The sequence below is a fragment of the Anolis carolinensis genome, chromosome 3 (assembly GCF_035594765.1).
Source record: "Anolis carolinensis isolate JA03-04 chromosome 3, rAnoCar3.1.pri, whole genome shotgun sequence".
Lineage (NCBI taxonomy): Eukaryota > Metazoa > Chordata > Lepidosauria > Squamata > Dactyloidae > Anolis > Anolis carolinensis.
The window spans coordinates 55,830,726-55,853,738 of NC_085843.1; the positions used below are offsets into that span (position 1 = coordinate 55,830,726).

General features: G+C 40.8%; 1 protein-coding gene across 1 annotated transcript; it reads right to left on the reverse strand.

Moving 5' to 3' along the window:
- Nucleotides 1–184: 184 nt before the first annotated feature.
- acp6 (acid phosphatase 6, lysophosphatidic) lies at nucleotides 185–16,315 on the reverse strand. The gene is made up of 10 exons (XM_003219092.4): nucleotides 15,947–16,315; nucleotides 10,700–10,828; nucleotides 10,480–10,610; nucleotides 9,631–9,710; nucleotides 7,012–7,099; nucleotides 4,787–4,919; nucleotides 3,711–3,811; nucleotides 3,375–3,470; nucleotides 2,254–2,413; nucleotides 185–1,904 (listed from the first exon to the last, which is right to left on the reverse strand). The coding sequence occupies exons 1-10, from the start codon at nucleotides 16,139–16,141 to the stop codon at nucleotides 1,773–1,775; spliced, it is 1,245 nt and encodes a 414-aa protein (XP_003219140.1). The 5' UTR covers nucleotides 16,142–16,315; the 3' UTR covers nucleotides 185–1,772.
- Nucleotides 16,316–23,013: the final 6,698 nt, after the last annotated feature.

Here is a 23,013-nt window from a genome sequence, read left to right on the forward strand (position 1 = left end):
CCCTGAACCATTTCTTTTTTTCCCTCTCCTCTAGTGATGCCATTTGGTAGCTCTTCAAAGCTTGCCTTTTGTGTTTGGTAAAATTATTTTTCAGTTTGTTTCAAAGTACTTCTGAGTAAAGTTTTACATTGCAAGCCCGATAAAGACACATTTTCAGCCATAACACAACTTGATCTACCTTAAATTGTATTACTTGCACATTTTATTATTTGCTCTCAATTGTGTTTCAGTTCTGCTCAGTGTACAAAAGACAGGGCGAGCACAGTCTCATTCCCGCTCATGAGTGCATAGGGCTGGGGAAACAATTTGCCTTGTCATACCGCAATCTTCACAGGTTGCAGCATTTCTACAAGTCTTAGAAATCATGTTCCTCAATACAACCAGATTCTGGGGAAATTTGCTGAGGCTTAAGGGACAGGGTTAAGGGACTTTATATACAGGTCCTTGAAGTTTAGTCATGCTAAATTGTGTTCTAGAGTAACAAGTGCCTTGCACTCTTAAAACAACCAAAATCTCTTACATGCTATCTTTTTATAGCTGGAACTTGAATGCCATAAGATATTTATACCTGATAACTTAAGGGTTTTTATCCACAAGGCTGAAAATCCTCATTTGTTAGGAATTTCAAAACTTTACCTAACATTTTGTTCCAATCAATCTGTGCCTAGCTTCCATTCTCTGCAAGAAACCATAGTTTAGTTTCTGTTGCAATCATTATTGTATCTGGTTTTGGATCCAACTTCTGTTTATATGCAGCTGAGGAAAAACTGAAGAGCAGTAACAACCAGTTCTTCTGGATTAGCATTGTTCAACACTTCCCATTGTTTACAGATGTAAACTTCCAGCAAACTAAAACTGGCTTTTTCTTCAAGTCCCCCGTCTAGTGCTATGCAGTGCTTTCAAAACATCACAAAGCTAAGTCAGCCTGCTCAACTTAACTCATGTTGCAACAGATAGCAACCACTTAGAATCCTCTGATAAGTATTCATGTCTTTGACACTTAACAGCTTTGGGTATTAAATACTATTTGGAATGTGGTCTTGACACTGTCCACAGCCATTCTTTTAACCTGCTTGCATCTGGTTATATCTATCCAGGCTCTCTGAGCTGCTGTAACCTCAGCTTTAACTTGGCAGCATCAATAATGAAAGCCATTTTTGTAATGCTTTTATAACCAATCTCCAACCACCCAGTAAAGTGACTTCTACAGTGTTCTGAGTAATAGACTTCATCCTAGATAATAGCTGAAGTTTCTGAAAAGAAGCATGGTTACTAAGGTACTCTGGAACCAAGATAAAGTTAGATGGATGTGGAAGAGTCCTTGGTCCTATATGTATTAAAATGTGATGGGAATTTGTTAATTTCCCATATCAATGTGATAAATATTAACCAGGATATGTGAGAAATTGATGTCTGTTAAGATTCAACATTGCTGAAGGTCATTCTCTGTCAGTATGAAGTGAAAATGAAAAACCAAAATAAGTGGCAGGTGTAGGATATCCTATAAATCTAGTGCTCTTTGTGCGAAGAGAATTGTGGCATAGTCTGGTTAACCACTTCCAATTCTTGTAGTATGTGGAGTATCTTGAGATGTGGTATGTGGCATATATTTTCATTTTGGTGCTTGTTTCCAAAATGGGGCATTACTGAGGCAGGCTAATTACAATGACATGTAAACTGTCAAGTTAAACCATGAGTGACTAATGCTTTGCTTTTATGGGGTTGAGAAAGAGGAAGTTATAACAACGTATTTAAGCATTCTTCTTAATCAGTCATCTGTTAAAAGTGTCTGTCTGGGAACAAAGTATTTTATATTCCTCAGGCTTCACACTATAGTTCGAAAGAGCACTCAGGAAGTCCTCCAGTGGACAGAGACCAGCTCTGCATCCTCCTGGAACCTGTTCCTGTAAGAAGAAAAAAACCGCAAATCACCGCATGATAGACATTACTATCACTCATCTATATCCTGGATTGTTCCATAGTCTTTCACCCTGGACCAGGTTAATAAGAACTGGAATTCAGCAAAATTTGGAGAGCCATACGCTTTCCTGTTTGTTTAGGCTGCATCAAAATGAACGAAGTCGCTTTGAAAAAAGTAAATGGCTAGAAAAGAGCTTGAAGCTAGGTAGTTATTTAAACATCCTATGGATTAGCTTCAGTAAGCTGCTTGATATTGTATTTGCCAAGTATTCAGATGAAGCATAAACCTGAGTTGGATACTCACTGTCTGCCCAATGTCAAGCAAGTCCATACCTCACCATTATAGGTCAACCGTATAAACCAATCCTTCGACTGCTGGTACAGCTCTAGGGTCACGTCTGCAGCATATGGAGGCCACTTGGAATTAAAGACTCCCAGAGCTATCAGCAATGGAAAAAGGGTGACATCGTGGACAGCATACAGAATGAGCTTCCTAAGGCAACATCAAGATAATCATAATTCAATTTTAGGTTAGCCACAGACATATATCCACCATATAAATAATTTATCTCAGCTACATTTTCTATTTACATAATATCTTTTCTTACAGACAGGTTTCTTCAGTGCATCAAGAACAATTCAATTGAATGGGGGTCTTTAGATTTTGCATACAAATGTCTCATCACGCTTGTTCATCTGACACTACCTGTATAATATGCATTCAAAGACGAAGTCATGTTTAAACTATCAAATTTATAAGTGGGCTTTCCACAGTAAGGAATTCAATCTAGAAATCTCTTTAAGACATAACAGCATGTATATCCTTTTCTTGGAAAAAAGTTTATTCTCTTGGAATGAAGAAAAATAATCTTCACATCATTAAAGTACAGAATTAGTTACTGTACGTCAGATTTTCTCAAACCGTGCTCCTCCAGATGTTTTGGACTTCAGTTCCCACAATTCCTAACAGCTGGTAAACTGGCTAGGATTTCTGGGAGCTGAAGTCCAAAACACCTGGAGGAGCACAGTTTGAGAAACACTGCTGCAAGTTCATGGATAAATTCATGGTCAGTAAGGCTATTTCTAATATCAAAAACACTATCCTTCTGAATTCTAGTTGCCACAGTCCCCATATGCTCACATCCACCTTCTTGGTGGTTCATCACTGTGAGAACAAAATAATGGAATTACACAAGCCTTTGGTTTATACAAGGTGGCTATTATAAAGTCATCACAACTTTCTTCTATTTCCTCAGCATTTAGCTTTTTAAAAGTGTTTTAACCCCCCCCCCCCCCAATTCAAAAATAACTACTCTCAATGTTTGTCTATTGTTCTCGTCTGCAATTTTAGCACGGTATTTCTACCGGCTTGTACTTATTAGGATGAGCTGTACTTTACAAAGCCTTCCTGGAGGCTGCAAGAGAAGAAGAAACAGAGACTGCAGTCTTCATACCTGGCCTTGATCTCAGGAGAAGGAGGATTTATTGCCCCCCTAATGTTTTCCTCTATTGCATAGAGAAGAGGTCCAACTGACATTTGAAGAGTCTCCCTACAGGGGGAGAAAGAATTTTATATTTTTCTTCAAAAGCATGAATTTCATACACCGGAACACCTTTAGCAGTTTAGATTGATTTTACCTCATTCAGAGAAGAGTTGATTTTAAAATGAAAATTAATAGAAGTACATGCTAGAAGTATTTTAAATTCAGGATCACGCTGTGCATTCTATATTCTGCAACTGTAGTTTGCATTTAAGGTCTTCCCACTTACCTCTCACTAGTCCTGCTCACCTTAAATTTTGTTTTGTGATGTAAAGCAGCAAGTCCACAGCCCTCTGTTCAATAATTTGCAGAAAACTCTTCAAAACAGGACAGCTTGGTAGATCATGTGCCTGAAATAATAATGTGTGAAGAAAAAGCCTGGGAAAGAGGTTAATGGAAAGGAGACAAGAGCTCCAAATCAGGCTTCCATCACGTTCAAGGCCATATTTTTGGGACTATGCTAGACATGATGGAAATGGTAGTCTAAAATATATGGAGAACCACAGGCCCCCACTCCTATGTTTTGTTTAATATAGATTGAATCATTTTCTCTTAGTATGAACTCATGGCCATATACTGTATGTGAATGCATATGTTACTGCTCTAACAGGTAGAAGTGGATCAGAAGGACAGCAGTTATGGATGTGTGGAGAATCTGCTAGGGATGGCAAGAACATAAATGGATGTGTTATTTCCTAAAGAAAAAAGTGCTAGCATGCTGGACACTGCAAGGGTGGTTTATAAAATTATGTTGGAGAAAATCTTTGGTTCTCTGAAAGTCCTCAATGAGGTCAAGAAAGGTGGAGAAGCTTTGCTGAGAGACAGATTGGGCCTGGCACAAATTAATTATATTGTATAGTGTCTATAGAGAAGAGCCATATGGACTGGGGGCATAGCATTTCCAATACCACCAGTACACTATAGAACAGGCTTGGGCAGAAATCCCAGCCAGCTCACCGGCTGTTAGGAATTGTGGGATTTGAAATCCAAAACACCTGGAGGGCCAAGATTTGCCCATGCCTGCTGTAGAGCATCATTACTCAAGAAATTGAGCTTTTAACTTCTACTAGGCAATGGAAAAGACATTATATAAGAAAGCTATTGAAGGATGGCTAGTGATGAATGCAAACTAGTATGATTATGTAAAGTGAAAAGTTGGTTATAATTGCACATGAGGATTAAAATATTAGAAGATGTAAGCTATTCCTTTGTCTCCCAGATTTTGCAAATGGCCTGGTTCTACCGAGAAGTTTTTCTACCACAGCTTGCTTGTACTCCTCAGCTAAGTAAAGAAAACAAACTATTTCTATAAAGGTACTGTATACCTGTTCTGCAAAGATGTTGTCGAAGAGAAGAAAAAAATCCACAGCATTTTCATCGCTGATGCCCATCTTTTGTTTGATGGTGTTTAGGTCCTCAGAAATGCCTGGCTGCAATTGTGCATTAGCTAACCCCTCTCTGTCAAGGAAAACCAAATGCTTCAGGTTATTACTGAAAGTTGCCCAAAGAAATAGAGCCTTTCTTAGATATGGGGAGCTAAGATATGAGGACCTTGCAATAAAGGAAAGCAGTCTTGGGCTCTGGCTGCCTATTAGCATATTATGTTCAGGGATTTGTTGTTAACAAATTAGAAAATACCTTGCAAGCAGGATAGGACAATAAGTCTTCCCTGTATGTGCCATGTCAGCCACTGAGATCATCAATGAATTCATTGCTCCACAACCAAAAAAATGCCACCTGGCACTGACATCAAAGCAGGCCTTCTTAGTGACAGTAGCAAAATTTTGGAGTTACTTTTGGGATGCTATAAGGAAGAAAATTACCTTCAAACACCTGATGAAAACTTAACTATTTTCACAAGGATACCCTCTGTTGTCATTATTTTAACTGTTTTTTATAGTGGTATTAAACACTTAGTGCTCATTTATTGTAATAATTTCATTTCTTACCCACCTCTCCTTGTGGCTCAGGGTGGATTACAACATAGTTAAAACACATAATTATTGTAAACACTCTATAAAATAAACATATTTCTATACATATTAAAATACTCAGAACAAAGATTAAAACACAGGATGCGAGTTTAAAATTCTTGATGAAAAACTGTCTGGGTAAGCCTACCAGAAGAGATAGATCTTCAGATGTCATGTGTTAAAATGTTTTGTTTACTTCCACTATAAACCATCTGGAGATGTCTTGATATTAATAGGTACAATACAATTACAGCTTGAGCCTCCCTTATGCATAAAGCTGAAAACCAAAAAATCAAAACCTTGGGGCAGCAGCCAGCCACTTCTGCCTTCAAAGCAGGATCTGTGGCATCCTTGCTCACTGGTCTCTCGGATCCCCAGTCTCCTTTCTCACATCTCATATGCAATACAGTGTTCCCTCACTTATCACAGGGGTTAGGTTCCAGGACCACCCGCAATAAGTGAAAATCTGCGAAGTAGGGATACTATATTAATTTTAGTATTTATACATTTTAGTAGTTATACACTATTTTAAGTCTTTATCAACCAATCCTGTGTTGATAAATCGCCTCCTTCTCCTCCTGTTGGCGCTTGGGCTCCTTTTCTCTCCCTTTGGCTTCTCCTTCCTCCCTTCCTTAGGCTGTAAATTGTAATTTTTTATGATTTATAATAGTCTTTTAGAGTTTACTGAAAAACCGCAAAACAGCGAATCCGCAAAAAGTGAACCATGGAGTAGTGAGGGAACACTGTACAGTTAGCAAATGAGCAAGAGGCGAGGCTGGAGAGAGATGTGAGGAGCTATGAAATAGGAAGAATTGTAAAAATCCAAGACATCTCATATATAAACAAATACAGGTTATACAACCTGTAGTGAGGAATAAACATAGTATGTACTTGGCAGTAAAAAATCAATTGGCCAGCTGCCAGCTGCAACAAATCACTCTGACCAAGAGGTCATGAGTTCGAGGCCAGCTCGGAGCCTACGTCTTGTCTCTGTCTCTGTTCTATGTTAAGGCATTGAATGTTTGCCTTATATATGTAATGTGATCCACCCTGAGTCCCCTTCGGGGTGAGAAGGGCGGAATATAAATACTGTAAATAAATAATAAATAAATAAACATGGAGATAATGGTAAATTTCAGAAAAAGTTGCAAAAGCCCAACAAGTTCTCAGCTAAAGAAAGAGCATATTTCAGAACAAATCAATAAATTGCTGTTGTAACAAGATAGCCCATGGCTATTTTGCAGAATCTCTATAATTGTGCCTATCTTAAAACTAAAACCACTATAAATCTAATTCTTATAGAAGTATAATAGTTCAGGGGTACTGTTTTAAAAATATGCTGGCTGTGTCATGGCTCCTTTATTCAAGATTAAGATTTCCAATTTGGCTGGATACTGGTGTGATAGTTCACCAAATTCTTATGACTTTCAACTGCTATCTTTTGCATACCACCAAAATACACACTGGATTGGGAATTTTTGGAGGATGCCCTATATTTGGAAAGCCTTTGTAAATTCACTTTTAACATACTACTGTGCCTTCCATCAGCATAATGGCACCACACAATGGTATCTTACCGGTTCATATGTCTCAACCTCTTGCAGTTCATTGGGTTGGGATAAAGTATTTCTGATTCTGCTTCATCTGTAACTATGGTAATAGGTCCTGGTTGATAGACAAAAACATTTCATTCTAATAAACTCCGAATTAATGTTCTAAACCTTCAGATGTTAGAATTAGGTCTAACATATCTTGTGCTTCACTCAATTTAAAATAATTTATAATCTTAGAGCTACGTACTGGATTTTAGGAGTTAGGCCAGCCTCCTCCCCATTTCTACCATTATTTCTGCAAGGCTCATTAGAGAACTTCATCTCCATTTGAAAGCATACAAGTCTCTATTCCAATTACATTTCTACTCCCAGCTAACGTTAAATCATGGCTACAAACTAATAAGGGAATGGCCCGACTGTGCTCAATGCCAAGTAAAGTATACCACTTATTAACACATGCCTTCAAACACTTGCTGGTGATATATTCAGCTCATACAAATAATGACTTATATGATTCTTTCCCCATGTAAATTAATTTACACCACAGCATACTATTATCCTAGTCAAAACCATTACAACTGTTATCACCACCATTATAAATACTTGACTTTATGGAATAAGAGTTAAACCCAGAGGATTCTGCCTTTCCCAGTAGTTTCCCAATAATTATGTTTTATGAGCTTTGAGGCACAGAAGCACTAGTTTCTGTAAGGAATTGTGGTTCTGCACAAACTCCTTAGGAGCATTAGTGCATTTACATTTAACAAGCAACTTGATCTCAACAATGAACCTTTACATCAGTTTCACATGATGCTTAGTTCTTCTGGTTCTCTGGAAAACATTTGCTTAAAATGATTCTTTGTGCCCACAAGGTATTTCACCACCTTTTAAACTCGGGGAGATTGCTTTCCAAAAATGGGAATTCCCACCCCTACATTAAGCAGTGTAGACATTACCCTAATCTATCCATTCAGTTTCTTTCTAGCTATCATAATGGTAGATCCATTCTGAACTTTCTCCTCATGACGGATAGCTAAGTGATCTCCCTTTCCTTTGCTGTAATCTGTCACTTTGTGAATATGAAGTTTACTTTCCTTTAGGTATTTTCAAACATCAACCAGTTGCCTATGATCCTATTAGAGTTGGGTCACAAATCATACCGTTTTGGGGGGAGACTGATGGTTGGAACAGTTTGACCAGTCAAAGTGAAAAGGTTGCTAGATACCTGCTTCCACTGCCCATAGTTCCTGAAGCTATAGCAAATCATTAACCCTCTAGTAGAGGTGGTCCTTCAGGTGTTTTTGTACTATAAACCCCATCAGTCCTGGCTTATGAAGGGTGACTGGAGTAGTAGTCTAATGACAACATTCCTTATGTTTGCCTTGGTGCAACATTTGGGGAAAAAACAGCCAAGGTCCCTTTGAAGTCAGTTATGTTGACTGTGTATGTCAGCCTTTTTTAATCAGGTTCTCCAGACTTTAATTCCCATTATCCCGCACCACTCAGATTATGGGAGGTATAGTCCAAAACAAACCAGAGGGTACCACATTCCAGAATGCTGCTGTAAATGATAATCTTCACCTGTCATGATATTAACTTCTGAACCACCTGAAGGTGCCACGGCAGCTCTCTTTGGCCATCTGTTGGTGGATGTTTGATTGCTTACCTGAGAGACCAGGGCTTCAATCGTTTTCTCATTGCTCATTTTTGAAAATATGTCTTATATTTATGTGAAAACAAGACAATCTCCAGTGCTCCCAAGTCCCATCTCAGCAAAGCAGTCCAGAGGAATACCATGGTCAATGGTATCAAAAGCTGCCCTGAGGTCCAAGAGAACCAGAGCGGACACACTCCCACTGTCTAGTTCTATTCATAGGTCGCAAGGTGACCAAGGAGTTGACAACAACAAACTGGCCCTGTGCACTCCACTCCCCACATATTTTACTACCCCATCTCTGCTGACAATTTGATGATAGTCACATCTCCAATATTTCCTCTAAAACAAAGTGTGCAAGGAACCTGCAGCTCATTTTAAAGTAGATTTGTGCTTTTTAAAACTACAATTGCTGCTAAGAGAATGTGGCTCTGGCAGGTTGGGTTCTGACCCTGGTCCTCAGACCTCCACAATTTGCCTGACATAATACCCTTAGAGAATGCTTTAAGACGGACAGAGTTGGCTAAACTGAGACTGGTATACTTTGGTCATATCATGAGAAGGCATGACTCACTAAAAAGACAACAATTCTTGGTAAGATAGAAGGCAATATGAGAAGAGGAAGATTGCATCCCAGATGGATAGACTCAACCAAGAAAGCCATAGCCCTGAGTCTTCAAGACTTGAACAGGGTGCCATGGATATCTCTCATTCATAGGGTTACCATAAGTTGAAGTCAACTTGACAGAAACTAACAAAAAGGACTGAACAGAAGGAAGTCCACTTCAACAGAAGTGGAAAATATGCAGCCCTCAAGACATTGCGGCACTGTAATTCCAGCAGCCATAGCCATCACCAGCCATGGCGAGAAATGCTGAGAGCTGCAGTTCAACATTTCAAGGTCTGTACCCATCTTCCTGAAAAGAGTATGTGAGATCATGGAAACCAGAACCAAGAAAAGAGAAATAAAATGCTCTCCTGTCGCTAACCTTCTTTCTGTTGTTGGAACAACCCAGCCAGCAAACATCTCGTGGACTCCAGATTCCGAACAATATTACTGGATCGGACACTGAAAGACAGAAGGTAGCCAATTAAATGGAGCAGACAAATGGCCACACCTTATTGTGCAACCTAACATGGATGTCATCATTGTTACAGACTATCAGCAGCTCAGCATCACCTGTCCACACCAAACGCTGTGGAAGGACAAACATGGTGGCCAATCCTTTATGCTGGCTGCAGATTTTTAGTGCTTTCTTAGCTATAGTTTCCTGTATCAGCCAGGGATTGGACTGACCCTTGAAGTCCACTCCAATTCTATAATTCTACAAACATAATGTATGAGATGGACACACTAGTCTGAATCTTCTCCACATTGAACCATCTGTATTCTCAGGGACTTGTCCAAAATCTTCCTCTGCATCAGTACAAGAGACAGGGCTTTTTCAGTGGTGGCACCTCATTTTTGAAATGCTGCCCAGAGAAACTGGCCTTGGTTTTGACTATGTGCCAAACAAAGTTTTATTTTTTGCTTTCCCTAGGCATTTTAAGAAATGTCAGTAATTCTACATCATTTGGCTGCTACTTTTATTTTTTGCAGCATATATTACACTGTTCTTAGCGCTGCTAATTTTATTATGCATTGCTTCCATCAATTTTTTTTATTGTTTCTATATTGTATTTGCACAATACCTAGAGTACTCAGGTTATAGAAGGGAGAAAATGAAAATAGACAGGACGTCTATCAGGGCTGATGTAGTGGAGAGCAAGAGCAAAATGACACCAGAAGAAAAACACAAAGCTATTTGAAAGAAAACCGATACCATTAAGAAACTCACAAGACCTCAGATGGTTTAAATGCTGGCGAGAGGAAGTTGGTCTCCTTGATGTATCGTCTCCTTAGCCGTTCTCCCAATGCAAAGACCTGCTGCATGCCTACTTTTGTCAGCTGCCCTGCAAACACACCACCCTGGGAAAAGGGGAAGAAAGCGCTATTTAAGATTCTTGAAAGAGGAAAAGCAAGAACCATTGTTTGTAAAGAAAGCACATTTTCCTCACCTTCATAGTAATTTTTCGGTAGTTTTCTTCATAAGGCGAATAAGGCTTTGGTCCACCAGTGAGATCTGTTACTGTGTAGTCAAACTCTGTCTTAGCAGGAATCTCCAGGAGAGAAGGACTCCATTCCACCTGTTCCAGCAACAGGATCAGAAATGTTCATTAGAGACCAAAAAAGGTGTCAACAACTAGGATGGAGGCAAGAGCATGGTAACATTCCACATATTGCTGGATTACAATTCTTCACTTAAACAACATTATGAATAGGGCTCATCGGAGTCATGGTTCAATAATACATGGAAGGTCACAAGACCCTAAAACTGGAATCAGAAAAAAAGGACCTTATGGAGAATTCCTTTTGTCGCAATGGGCCAAAGAAAACATTACTACTGAGTGAGCGAAGGCAAGATATCTTCTGTGACAAGCACATTCTTCTGAAGGATATTGAAAAGCACCACACAGATAGAACCAATACAGAATTCTGCTTTTGGTGTTTTGTGAGGGACAGAGTTTGGTTATACAGTGTAACTGGTTGCAAAATTAAAATGAGACTATTACAAATATATATTTTCCCTCACACAGGTTCCTTGAAATTAAAAGTAGATCATTTCATAAATGACCTCATATTTGGGAATTCTCAATTAGCTAACCTATTGTGATAATCTCAAAGTAAAAGTAGAAGTGAATAACCATTTAGTCAGTGTAAATTCACAACTACTAATAATGTGCATGGTGGCAGGCGAACCTCAAAGGAAGCCAGGCAATAGCTCCCAATGTTCATTATTTGGTGATGCATCACACAACTGGAAATGACAAAAATATCCTTTTGGGAAAAAGTACAACCCATGAGATTTTATTTCCATCCTGTCCCATCTCCCCAGTGGAGACTCAGAGTGGCTTACAACATATAGAGAGCATATAAAAATACAAAATAACATAAACCAAAAGATAAAACTCAATGTACATTTACACAAGCAAGAAAGACAATCAGACCAACAGAGTCACATTATAACCATTCATATTTAAGAGATTTTTAAAATTTAGTGTTTAAAAGATTCAATTAAAAGCATTTAAAAGCCAAATCCCCTATCACAGCTCCAAAGATGGGTGCTGGACCTCAGTTCTCCAAATCCTGCCGTCCAAAAAATGTGTTTCCTAACCTCTATGCTAGTTTGTCAATGTACTGAGTGTTGAAGATCAATGCAGGAAACAAGACTGCCAGTGTAGATTGCAGCAATTAAACGACTCACAATAATATCACCATGATCACATGGAGTATCTTTCCTCAGCTGTGCAATGTCTTAAATTTTCTGAATCCACCACAGATGTTTGCTTCTGCATTGCCAAACATTTATGCTTGGCAACATAAGAGAAGAAATACTAAACCTTCTGGAGCAAGGTGTGGCATTATAACACTTTGAACTATGTACCAAGAGCTTATCCAAACAAGAACAGAACAACCCTCTGGATCCTTTGTTTCAGTGTACATAATCTAGTTTTGGCTAGGCTAGCAGTGGAGGGCAAGTACGTGCAAAGTACAATTCTGAATGTGTCTACTCCGAAGTAAGTCTCACCCATTTCCAGGTAAGTTGGTTTAAGAATGCAGCTTCAATTACCTCTGCTGCTCTTCAAATGACTTCTGTTTTCTTTTGCAGTGCCAAAATTCACTTAGAAAATTTCCTGGGTTGCCCTAAATTTTTAGTAGGAAAACTTCAACTCCCCAAATCCTGGGCAATAGCCAGGAATACTGGGAGTTAGAGCACAACAACACAGTTAGAGCACAGTCTTTCACACTGTACAGTTACAGCATTGTGGTTCCACTTTAGCTGCCATGGTGACAAACTATGGTTCGTAATTTGGATCTCTCTATCGAAGAATTCCAAGTACAGGCTGAGCGTCCCTTGTGGAAATTTGAAAACACTCCAAAATTGTGCACGTAGGTGGCACTGTTGCTTTTTGACGATTCACAATATATAAAGTTTGTTGCATTCTATGAAGAAATAAAATTACTTTCAGAATAAGTATATTAGGAACTTCATCCCACAAAGAGGGAAAGCGGGTGTAATCATCTTCATGTGGTGTTTCATGGGGTTTAAAGAAGACAAGGAATTCACTCGGCCCCATCACATAGAATTGCCTCCTCCCCTTTCCAGCTCAACCATCCACTTCATTCCCATCACACGGGTGGCTGATGTCTCCTCCCATTTCAAGGATACCTGCACATTTTTTAAAACGGGTATCCTTTGGATTCACTGGAATCAATTACTTTCCGACTTGATAAACCTCAGTTTCTACACATTTCAGAAATGGAGTACCACAGGCAACCAATGGAAGTAGTCTTGTGTTGTTTGATGGGCTCCATTAGACTCTGTCTTTAAAGCGTGCAGAAATGGGGAAAAGCCAAAGTATGGTGAGAGTAGACATGAAGCATAAATGAATTCTGTGCTTGAGACTTGGCTTCTGCTCTCAAGATAGGTTCATAATGTATGTATATTCAACAACAGTAAATCTATTTATTGTACTAACCAAAGGCCATGAGAAAGAACTATAAAATGTACAGAATGTTCACGATAAAAAATGTACAAAAGGAGATAATAACAGTTATTATCATGTTCATATAAAGAATAAACCTTTCAAGCGACATATAATTTTCTAACACCAAAACCCAATTAATACTTTGAGTCTCCATGGCAATTTGTCATAATCTTATTTAGTTCTCTTTTTAATCAGAAACAAAAAAAACCCCATCTTATATGTTACAAATCATTGGAATCCCTCGGGCAAAAAACCCGAACTAATTGTATAGGAGAGTTCGTACTTCCATTGGTCAGCAAGGGTTTGAGCAGTCAAAACATGTATCTATATTGTGGAATGAAACCACTCTGACACCATTGTAAGTGCCGTGGCTCAGTGCTGTGGGATCCTGGGAGTTGTAGTTTTACAAGGCGTCATGCATTCTTGGCCAAAGAGTGCCAATATTTCATCAAACTACAATTCACAGGATCCCATTGCATTGAGACATGGCACTTTGAAGTGGTGTCAAACTGCATTCATTCTACAATGTAGATGCACCCAAATACAGGTATCCCCAAATCCAAACAAACAAACCCAAAACATGTTTGGTCTCAAGCATTTCAAATAAAGGACACCCATTTCCAAGCTATAAATCCCATTCCTGAACTACAAATCCCATAGAAACTGTAGCTTCCTAAACTTTATCCCCAAACTTCAATTCTTCTCTTTTCTAAACTGCAAATCCCACAGAAACCCTACCCGTTCCTAAACTGCAAATCTCATTCTAAAACTGCAATCCTTATAGAAATTATACCCATCCCTAAACTCATTCCTAGACTACACTATGTAACAAAATTTGAAAGTGTGGTTTCCTGTTTAATTGTGCGGTTGTGATACTTTCTTTGAAAGTAGCTGTTATACTTCAGAAACTTTGTTTTTGTGGCTGCCACAAACTATGTTGAAATGATTGAGACTCTTATGATGGGTTTTTTCATTGAAAAAACGATAGCAAAATGTGCAGGATGTCCCGCAAAAGAAAAGTTTTTGCAGTTTAATCAACCTTTTCTCCATAGTTTTTTATGCTAGAGCCTGTGATAGAAACAATTAGGAACTTACTTACTTAGGCGATCCCTTGTTGTCCAAATATGATGGCCCTCTGAGAGTTGTGTCTTGGTGGTGGATATGTAGGTGGCTGTAGAGCCCTATTCTTGACCCGCATGTTCTTCCACAGTGAGGACATTGGTTTCCAGTTGGAAGGTGGTCCTGGTCAGGGTTGGCTTGACGCGCCTTCCTCTTGGCACATTTTGTCCTCCATTTGAGCCTCTTCAAATTCCACAGCACTGATGGTCATAGCTGACCTCCAGTTAAAGCGCTCAAGGGCCAGGGCTTCCCAATTCTCAGTGTCTATGCTGTGGTTTTTAAGGTTAGCTTTAAATCTATTTTCCTGTTCACCAATCTTCCGTTTTCTGTTCTTGAGTTGGAAGTCCAGTAACTGTTTTGAGAGACAGTGATCAAGCATTTGGGCAATGTGGCCAGTCCAGCAAAGTTGATGGTGTAAGAGCATCGCTTCAATGCTGGTGGTATTTGCTTTTCCCAGTACCTGACATTTGTCCGCCTGTCTTCCCAAGAGATTTGCAGGATCCTTCGGTGGCAACGCTGATGGAATTGTTCCAGGAGTTGAGTGTGACGTCTGTAGACGTTCCACGTTTTGCAGGCGTATAGCAAGGTTGGGAGGACAATAGCTTTATAAGCAAGCATCTTGGTACTCTGTAGTCTGTGCTCATTCAGAAGACCCACAAACCACTCTAAACAGAAGCATACGGAAAGCTTGGCCTCTCACTGAACATAGAGAAAACCAAAGTGCTCTTTCAGCAGTCACCAGAAACAATTAGTGTCAGGAAGGCTAATTTTTATTGATTGGAGCGAAGTGCAATCCGATCTGGCGAGACTCCACATTAACGTATATTGCTTTTAAAATGCATATTTATGTTGATGGATTGATTTTTATGTTTATATATGTGCTTTTACTGCTATTGTTATATGTATGGTTGATTTGCGTTGCGAGCCACTTTAGGGCCCGTTCTGGGAGAAAAGCAGGATATAAATAAAAGATTATAACTACTATTATTATTATCCATACCTCACAACCTCTGAGGATGCCTGCCATAGATGTGGGTGAAACGTCAGGAGAGAATACTTCTGGAACATGGCCACACAGCCCGAAAGACATACAACAACCCTACTATTATTATTGTTTTGTAATGTATTTAATACGTTGAGTGCTACTTTATGGGAGAAAAGCAGGATATAAATAAAGATTTGTTTTTATTTCTTTATTAGGAAATGACATTTCTAACCTAGGAACCAAAATTGTGTTGCATAGTGTTACAAATCCCACTCCTAAACTATACAGAAGGCATGGGCAAACTTGGGTCTTCCCTCCAGGTGTTTTGGACTTCAACTCCCACAATTCCTAACAGCTGTTAGGAATTGTGGGAGTTGAAGTCCAAAACACCTGGAGGGAAGGCCCAAGTTTGCCCATGCCTGCTCTCCAGTGTGCCCATTCCTTCCCAATAGCGCAGGTCATTAAATCAGAGCGAGAGCAATGTGAAATGACAGCTACCTGGGTGCCTCCAGCCATGAATACTCCAACTCCCAGAAGCCCCAGCCACGGTGGCCAGCCGCCGGGGATGCTGGGAGTTGAAGTCCCGCCGCCCTCCCCGCGCTTTGGCTCACCTGCCGGGCCCCCGGGATGGGCCTGAGCGGGGTGCGGGCTCCGTGCCGGAAGAGGACCAGCACCAGCTTCAGCTCGGGCCGCTCGCCTGCTCCGCCTGCGGGGCTGCCCCGGGGCTCGGCCATGGCCCTGCCCCTGGAGCCGTGCATGCAGTACGCCAAGGTGCCCAGGATGCCCACCCGCGCCCACAGACTCATGCTCAGCCGCGCCTCTCCCGCTCGCTCTGCTCTCTCCGCCAAGAAGCCGGAACAGTCTGGAGGCTTCAACGAGGGAGGGCCTTAAAGGAGCCAACCCGCATGGCTTTCCCTCTTTCCTCTCATTAGGTGAACCTGGGTACGGCTCAGCCGGGCGCCTTCCCGGGCCTCACAGGGAGGCACAGATGCAGCATGGGAGATGGAGTTTTCCTGACCTCTCGGACATAAGTTTCTCTTCCACGGGAGGGCGCCGCAGAGACTACAACTCCCAGAAAGCATCGGGGCTCTGAACAGCGTGACGTATGGCGGTGGAGAGGCAAGGCACTGGTTTGAGGTTTGAAACAGGAACCCCCGAACCTGCCGGCACTCTACAGTCCTATTACACTCTCTTAACACTAGAGTCTCACTCATCCAACGTTCTGGATTATCCAACGCATTTTTGTAGTCAATGTTTTCAATGCATTATGATATTTTGGTGTTAAATTCGTAAATACAGTAATTACTAGAATCATAGAATAGTAGAGTTGAAAGAGACCTCATGGACCATCCAGTCCAACCCCCTGCCAAGAAGCAGGAAATCGCATTCAAAGCACCCTCGACAGATGGCCATCCAGCCTCTGTTTAAAAGCCTCCAAAGAAGGAGCCTCCACCACAGCCTACATAGCATTAATGTGTAATGAACTACATAGCATTAATGTGTAATGAACTACATAGCATTACTGTGTATTGAACTACTTTTTCAGTCAAATTTGTTGTATAACATGATGTTTTGGTGCTTAATTTGTAAAATCATAACCTATTGTGATGTTTAATAGGCTTTTTCTTAATCTCTCCTTATTATCCAACATATTCACTTATCCAACGTTCTGCCAGCTTGCTTATGTTGGATAAGTGCGACTGCTGTATTTTTGTTCCTGGGTTATAAATGTCATGTCCTAGTTGGTTCTATCATAAAAAAACATGGGAAAAGTGTAGTAAACAGCAAAACTTTTTACGCATTATTGCAAAATGTGTTATAATACATTTTTTAATAATAATAATAATAATGATAATAAACTGGAGTATAGTGTCTAGATCCAGGGAAGTCATGCTACCCCTCTATTCTGCCTTGGTCAGACCACACCTGGAATATTGTGTCCATTTCTGGACAATTTCTGGGCACCGCAATTGAAGGGAGATGTTGACAAACTGGAAAGTGTCCAGAGGAGGGCGACTAAAATGATCAAGGGTCTGGAGAACAAGCCCTATGAGGAATGGCTTAAAGAGCTGGGCATGTTTAGCCTGCAGAAGAGAAGGCTGAGAGGAGACATAGCCATGTATAAACATGTGAGGGGTAGTCATAGGGAGAAGGGAGCAAGCTTGTTTTCTGCTGCCCTGGAGACTAAGACGCGGGACAACAGCTTCAAACTACAGGAAAGGAGATTCCACCTGAATATCAGGAAGAACTTCCTCACTGTGAGAGCTGTTCGGCAGTGGAACTCTCTGCCCTGGAGTGTGGTGGAGGCTTCTTCTTTGGAGGCTTTTAAGCAGAGGCTGGATGGCCATCTGTCAGGGGTGCTTTGAATGTGATTTTCCTGCTACTTGGCAGGGGGTTCCAACTCTATGATTCTAATAATAAAACTTTATTTATATCTCCTCACTATCTCCCAGAGGGACTAGGGGCGGCTCACATAACACTCAAGTGTGTAACAAAAAATACAACAAGTGCAAAACAAAACATAGGCAATAAACAGTCAACACAACATCATAATTTCACAGTAAAAGGTAAAGATTTCCCCTGATGTTAAGTCCAGCCATGTTTGACTCTGGGGGTTGGCGCTCATCTCCATTTCTAAGCCGAAAAGCTGGCGTTGTCCGTAGACACCTCCAAAGTCAAAAGTCCAATTAAAACCTAGTCCCATTTAAGTCCTCCAGCCATTAAATATTGCATTAACCATTATCATGCCATTATATGGCAGTGTGGACTCAGATAACTCGGGGCCCTTCCACACAGCCCTATATCTCAGAATATCAAAGCAGAAAATCCCACCTTATCTGCTTGGAACTGGGTTATCTGTGTCCACACTGCCATATTTTGGATTTTCTGTCTTGATATTCTGAGTTATATGACTGTGTGGAAGGGCCATAGTCTCAACCAATTCAACATAATATGTGGCAGCCACAAAAACAAAGTTTCTGGAGTATAACAACTACTTTCAAAGTAAGTACCATACAATTAAACAGGAAATAAAACTTTGAAACCAGGAACAGATTTTTTTTCCAAATTTTGTTACATAGTGTTATATATAGTATTTGAATAAAATTGTGTCCCATATATGAACTAGAATACTGGGAGTAGGATTACAGTTCCTGCAAATACCCATGAGACAAGGCAGTTGAAGTGATGTCAAACTACACTAAGTCTACAGTGATCAGCCATGGACAAACTTCAGCCCTCCAGGTGTTTTGGACTTCAATTCCTAACAGACAATTGTGGAAGTTGGAGTCCAGAACACCTGGAGGGCTGAAGTTTGCTTTTGGTTGGTGTAGATGCACCCTTAGGAGCATACTACACAGCCATATAATTCAGATTATTAAAGTTTATATTCTGCATTATCTGCTTTGAACCTCATTGTATAAATCTACACTGTCATTTAATCCAGTTGACATCAGATAATCTGGATTTTATATGATAGTGTAGAAGGGTTCTTAGAGAACAGCTGGCTAGTTCCCAATGACACCTGCAAAACTGCATGGATCAAAATAAATGGAGATCCTGTCTAGGACACTGTTGAGATATTGGAATTACCAGGCAGCTGGAGCCAGGAGTTCATGCAACACATTCCCATCATGGTCATGGGCCTTTCACTTCATATCTGTATAAAAATTATTTCCTAAAAATATTATTACTGCTGTTGCTTTTGTTATTTCATGGTGCACAAAAGCGGTAGCTCTTTTCTTAAGTCCTGAGAAGTGTTGCCAATTTGACTCTTGCAAAAGATACAAAGGAAAGGGCTGGCTCTTCCGTTGGGCAGAGTGAAGTAATGGCCTCAAGCTCAAGCTGCAAGAACAGGAAACAGGCCTGATATATATTGAGCTGTTGGGTACATCTACACTCTAGAATGAATGCTGTTTGACATGACTTGACCTGCCACACCTCAATGTTATGGATTCCATAACATTGAGCTGTGGCAGGTCAAGTCATGTCAAAGGAACCGTAATTTGGTGAGGCTCCAGCACTCTTCAGCAGAGAAGGCTAAATATCTCACCAAAGAGTGCTAGTGCCTACAATTCTCATGAATCCATAGCATTGAGCCATGGCAGTAGAACAGTATGTCCCTCCCATTTGCTTTGGGAATGGCAATAAACAAATTGAAAACAGGAGAGAGCTCCATCCCATCCAGCTGCCTTGTTTGGGCAGGGACAGCCCCAATCATCCCAGTTTTTCATCTGGAGTTAAAGTGTCAGACTTTCTCCACATCCCCTCCCACTCCTTGATGCTCAGCTTACTTCAATTACCGCAGGCTGAGTGTGAAGGTAGTTTGTGTTCAATTAATACAGTGGGTGGGGGGAGATAGGAAAGGGGGAAATCTTGCCCTTTCTTAGTAGGCTTAAGCAAAAACAAATAGCTGCAGGACCTGCTAGTTGTGTTCCCTCCGTTCCTACTTTTGATATGTTGATCTTTTTCTTATGCTGCTTGGCCTAGTTTTTAATTTTGAAGTGTCAGAAAGAATGAGGGCTCCTGTCCCATTAAATGTTGCATAGAATCAGGTAACAAGCCACATCTCCCCTCTTCTATTCAAACATTAAAGGCATAGGGACTTTCTCCAGTTTTCACTCTAAGGCCCCTTCCACACAGCTGAATAAAATCCCACATTATCTGCTTTGAACTGGGGCATATTGCAGTGTGGACTCAGATAACCCAGTTCAAAGCAGATGTTTTGCCTTAATATTCTGGGTTATATGGCTGTGTGGAGGGGGCCTAATAATCCTACTACTGGCAAATGCTTTCCTGTTACTAACTGACCGCTGTTGTTCATCTTCTGTATAACCATTGTTGTGTGTCATTTTACCCTTTAGTTCAGGCAACAAAATAGTTTGAACCAGGACTCTTTCAAGCTAACCTAACTGGTCTTGCCACTGTCTAAAAAAACATTACCAAAAAGGTCCTGCAATGTATTTTCGTCTTATCTGTTTTCCCTTTTTATCCATCATTGTAAGTCCCAGCATTGGCAATGGGTAGTAATTGCAGTCCAATAGTATCTGGACGGCGCCATGACTCCTATCCTTGCACAAAAGTTTCCAAAATGTTCCTAAATCATAAAGCCGAAAGGGCCCTTGCAGACTATATCATCTAAACCCTAGTCAGAGCAGGTTCTCTATCTAAAGCAGTGCCTCTCATACTCTGGTCTTTCAGGTGTTTTGGACTTCAGCTGCCAGAATCCCTGACCATTGGCCAAGGCAAATGGGATTTTTGGGAACTGAAGTCTAAAGCCCCTTCTACACTGCTATAGGTAAGGTAAAGGTTTCCCCCTGATATTAAGTGCAGTCGTGTCCGGCTCTGGGGGTTGGTGTTCATCTCCATTTCTAAGCCAAAGAGCCGGCGTTGTCCATAGACTCCTCCAAGGTCATGTGGCCGGCATGACTGCATGGACCGCCATTACCTCCCTGCCAGAGCGGTATCTATTGATTTATTCACATTTGCATGTTTTCAAGCTGCTAGGTTGGCAGAAACTGGGGCTAATAGCGGGAGCTCACCCTGCTCCCCGGATTTGAACCTGGCAACCTTTTGGTCAGCAAGTTCAGCAGATTATCAAAACAGATCCACATTATCTGCTTTGAACTGAATTACATGAGTTTACACTGCCATATAATCCAGTTCAAAGCATTTCATCTGGATTTAATATGGCAGGATAGAAGGGGCCCAAAACCCCTGGAGGGTTACAATTTGAAACCACCCATCTAAAGTAACCTAAGTACGTAGTTGTCCAGCCTCTATTTGAAGACATATCGAGAAGAAGACCTAATCGCCTATCTATGCATTTGAGAGCTCTCTCTCCTTACCCATCTGCAAATATGAAGACATGGGTGGAGTTACAGGTGCTGGCAAGGGTACTTCTCTTCTTTCAATCCCATTTACCCAATGGGATGGGTCCTTTATTTGTATTTATGAGTCCACAGTGTTGGCTTTTGTGAATTTTTCATACTCTCCTTATCCAGTAGAGAGCAGTAGTGGGATTTGGAAATGGGTGTCATTCCTCATCCTTTGTACAGTTTTTGTATGTGGGGCGAAGCAAAATAAAGTTTCTCTCTACTGGGTGTTTCAGGAATGGCATCTCAAAAGCATTATTCCAAAATGTGCTACTAGATGAAGGAATGCTGTGCTACCACCAAGGTGTGTCTACCCAAGAGGAAGGGCAGGGGGAAAGAACTGGTAAGGGAAATACCCTTCCTTTTGGGGAACACTAATTCTAGAACTGATTTAGCATTCACTGCCACTCAAAATTGAGAAATCTCTCAGTTCCTTTAAAAAAACTGACACAGGGAATAAGGAAACAGAAAATAAACTAGAGAGAGAGGGGGGAGGGGAGAGGGAGAAAGAGCAGATAGATATCAGCTGTAGGTGGGCAAACAGGAGGTGCCAATAATTTTACACATTTTACTTGTAGATTGGGGAGAAGGAAAATGAGATCATTGCTCCACTATAATAATTCTGTACACCCATGAAATTTTCTTTCAGTCCCCAAATGTTCAGCATTCTAATAATTTAAAACATCAGTGGAGCAATAGAAATACAAATTACGCCCCCCCCCCCCCCCCGCCCAATGGGTGGAAACTCAATGGGTAACTTTGCAAAAAAGCCACACTTTCTCAGCCTCAGGGGAAGGCAATGGCAAACTCCCTCTTAACAGGAGGAAAACTCAGGAAAACTCTGTGATATGGCTGCCTTATGGTCACCATAAGTCAGAAGTGGCTTGAAGGTACACAACAACAACAACAACAACAACGGAATGCAAATGTGGCACATATAAAAATCTGGGGTGTAAACAAATGTCACTGTCTCTATGCGGTGAAATGAATATGGAAAGTGGAGGAAAATGTAATTTTGGATAAGCAGCATTTTTATTAAGGGGAATGACTTTAATTCCCCCCCCACACACACACACACTATATAACTGGTATAGTCCTGTCGTGTACATAGTGATTTTCTCCTTTAACCTTTTGCTCTCCCTCAGGGCACATCTACGCTGACCACCTAAATCAGTTTCAAACAAGTATTGAGAAAAGGAGTTTCACTGTGCAGATGATTACGGTAAACTGTATAGAGAATTGGGGAGCCTATTTGAGGCCCGCATGGCACTGGTGTGCCTTAAGAACTTTATTTCAGCTTTCATTTTCTAGCCACCACAGTTTGAAGCTAACTTTGAACTGCATTAAATGGTCAGTGTAAATGGCGCTTCAATCTCACCCAGAAGAGCTGCTGAAGAAAGAAGGGAGAAGCTGATGACATGCTGCCATAAGGCAATAATCTAACTTTCCACTGATGAAAGCAAATAGCTCTTATGTGGACCATCTTTCTCATCCTGCTTTGAACTGCTTTCTATTTTAATTGCTACCCAGTGTTTGATATGGAGGCAAGAGGAAGAGATCCAGCAATGGATAGGCGAGAGGGGGCTTAAGCCTTGTCTTAGGGATCCTGGCATGTGCATTCAAGACATTCCTGGTTTTCCCAGCTGTTGCATGTGTGTTATTTTCAGAAACATACTAATCTCTGCAGGGGTCAGGGGTGGAATTGTGCAAATATGTTGGGTACTTGAGGTGCAAAGGGTCAGGAGCCCCCAAAGAGACATATCCACTGCGGACTGGCGAGATAACAAAAGGTAGCAGAGAATTAG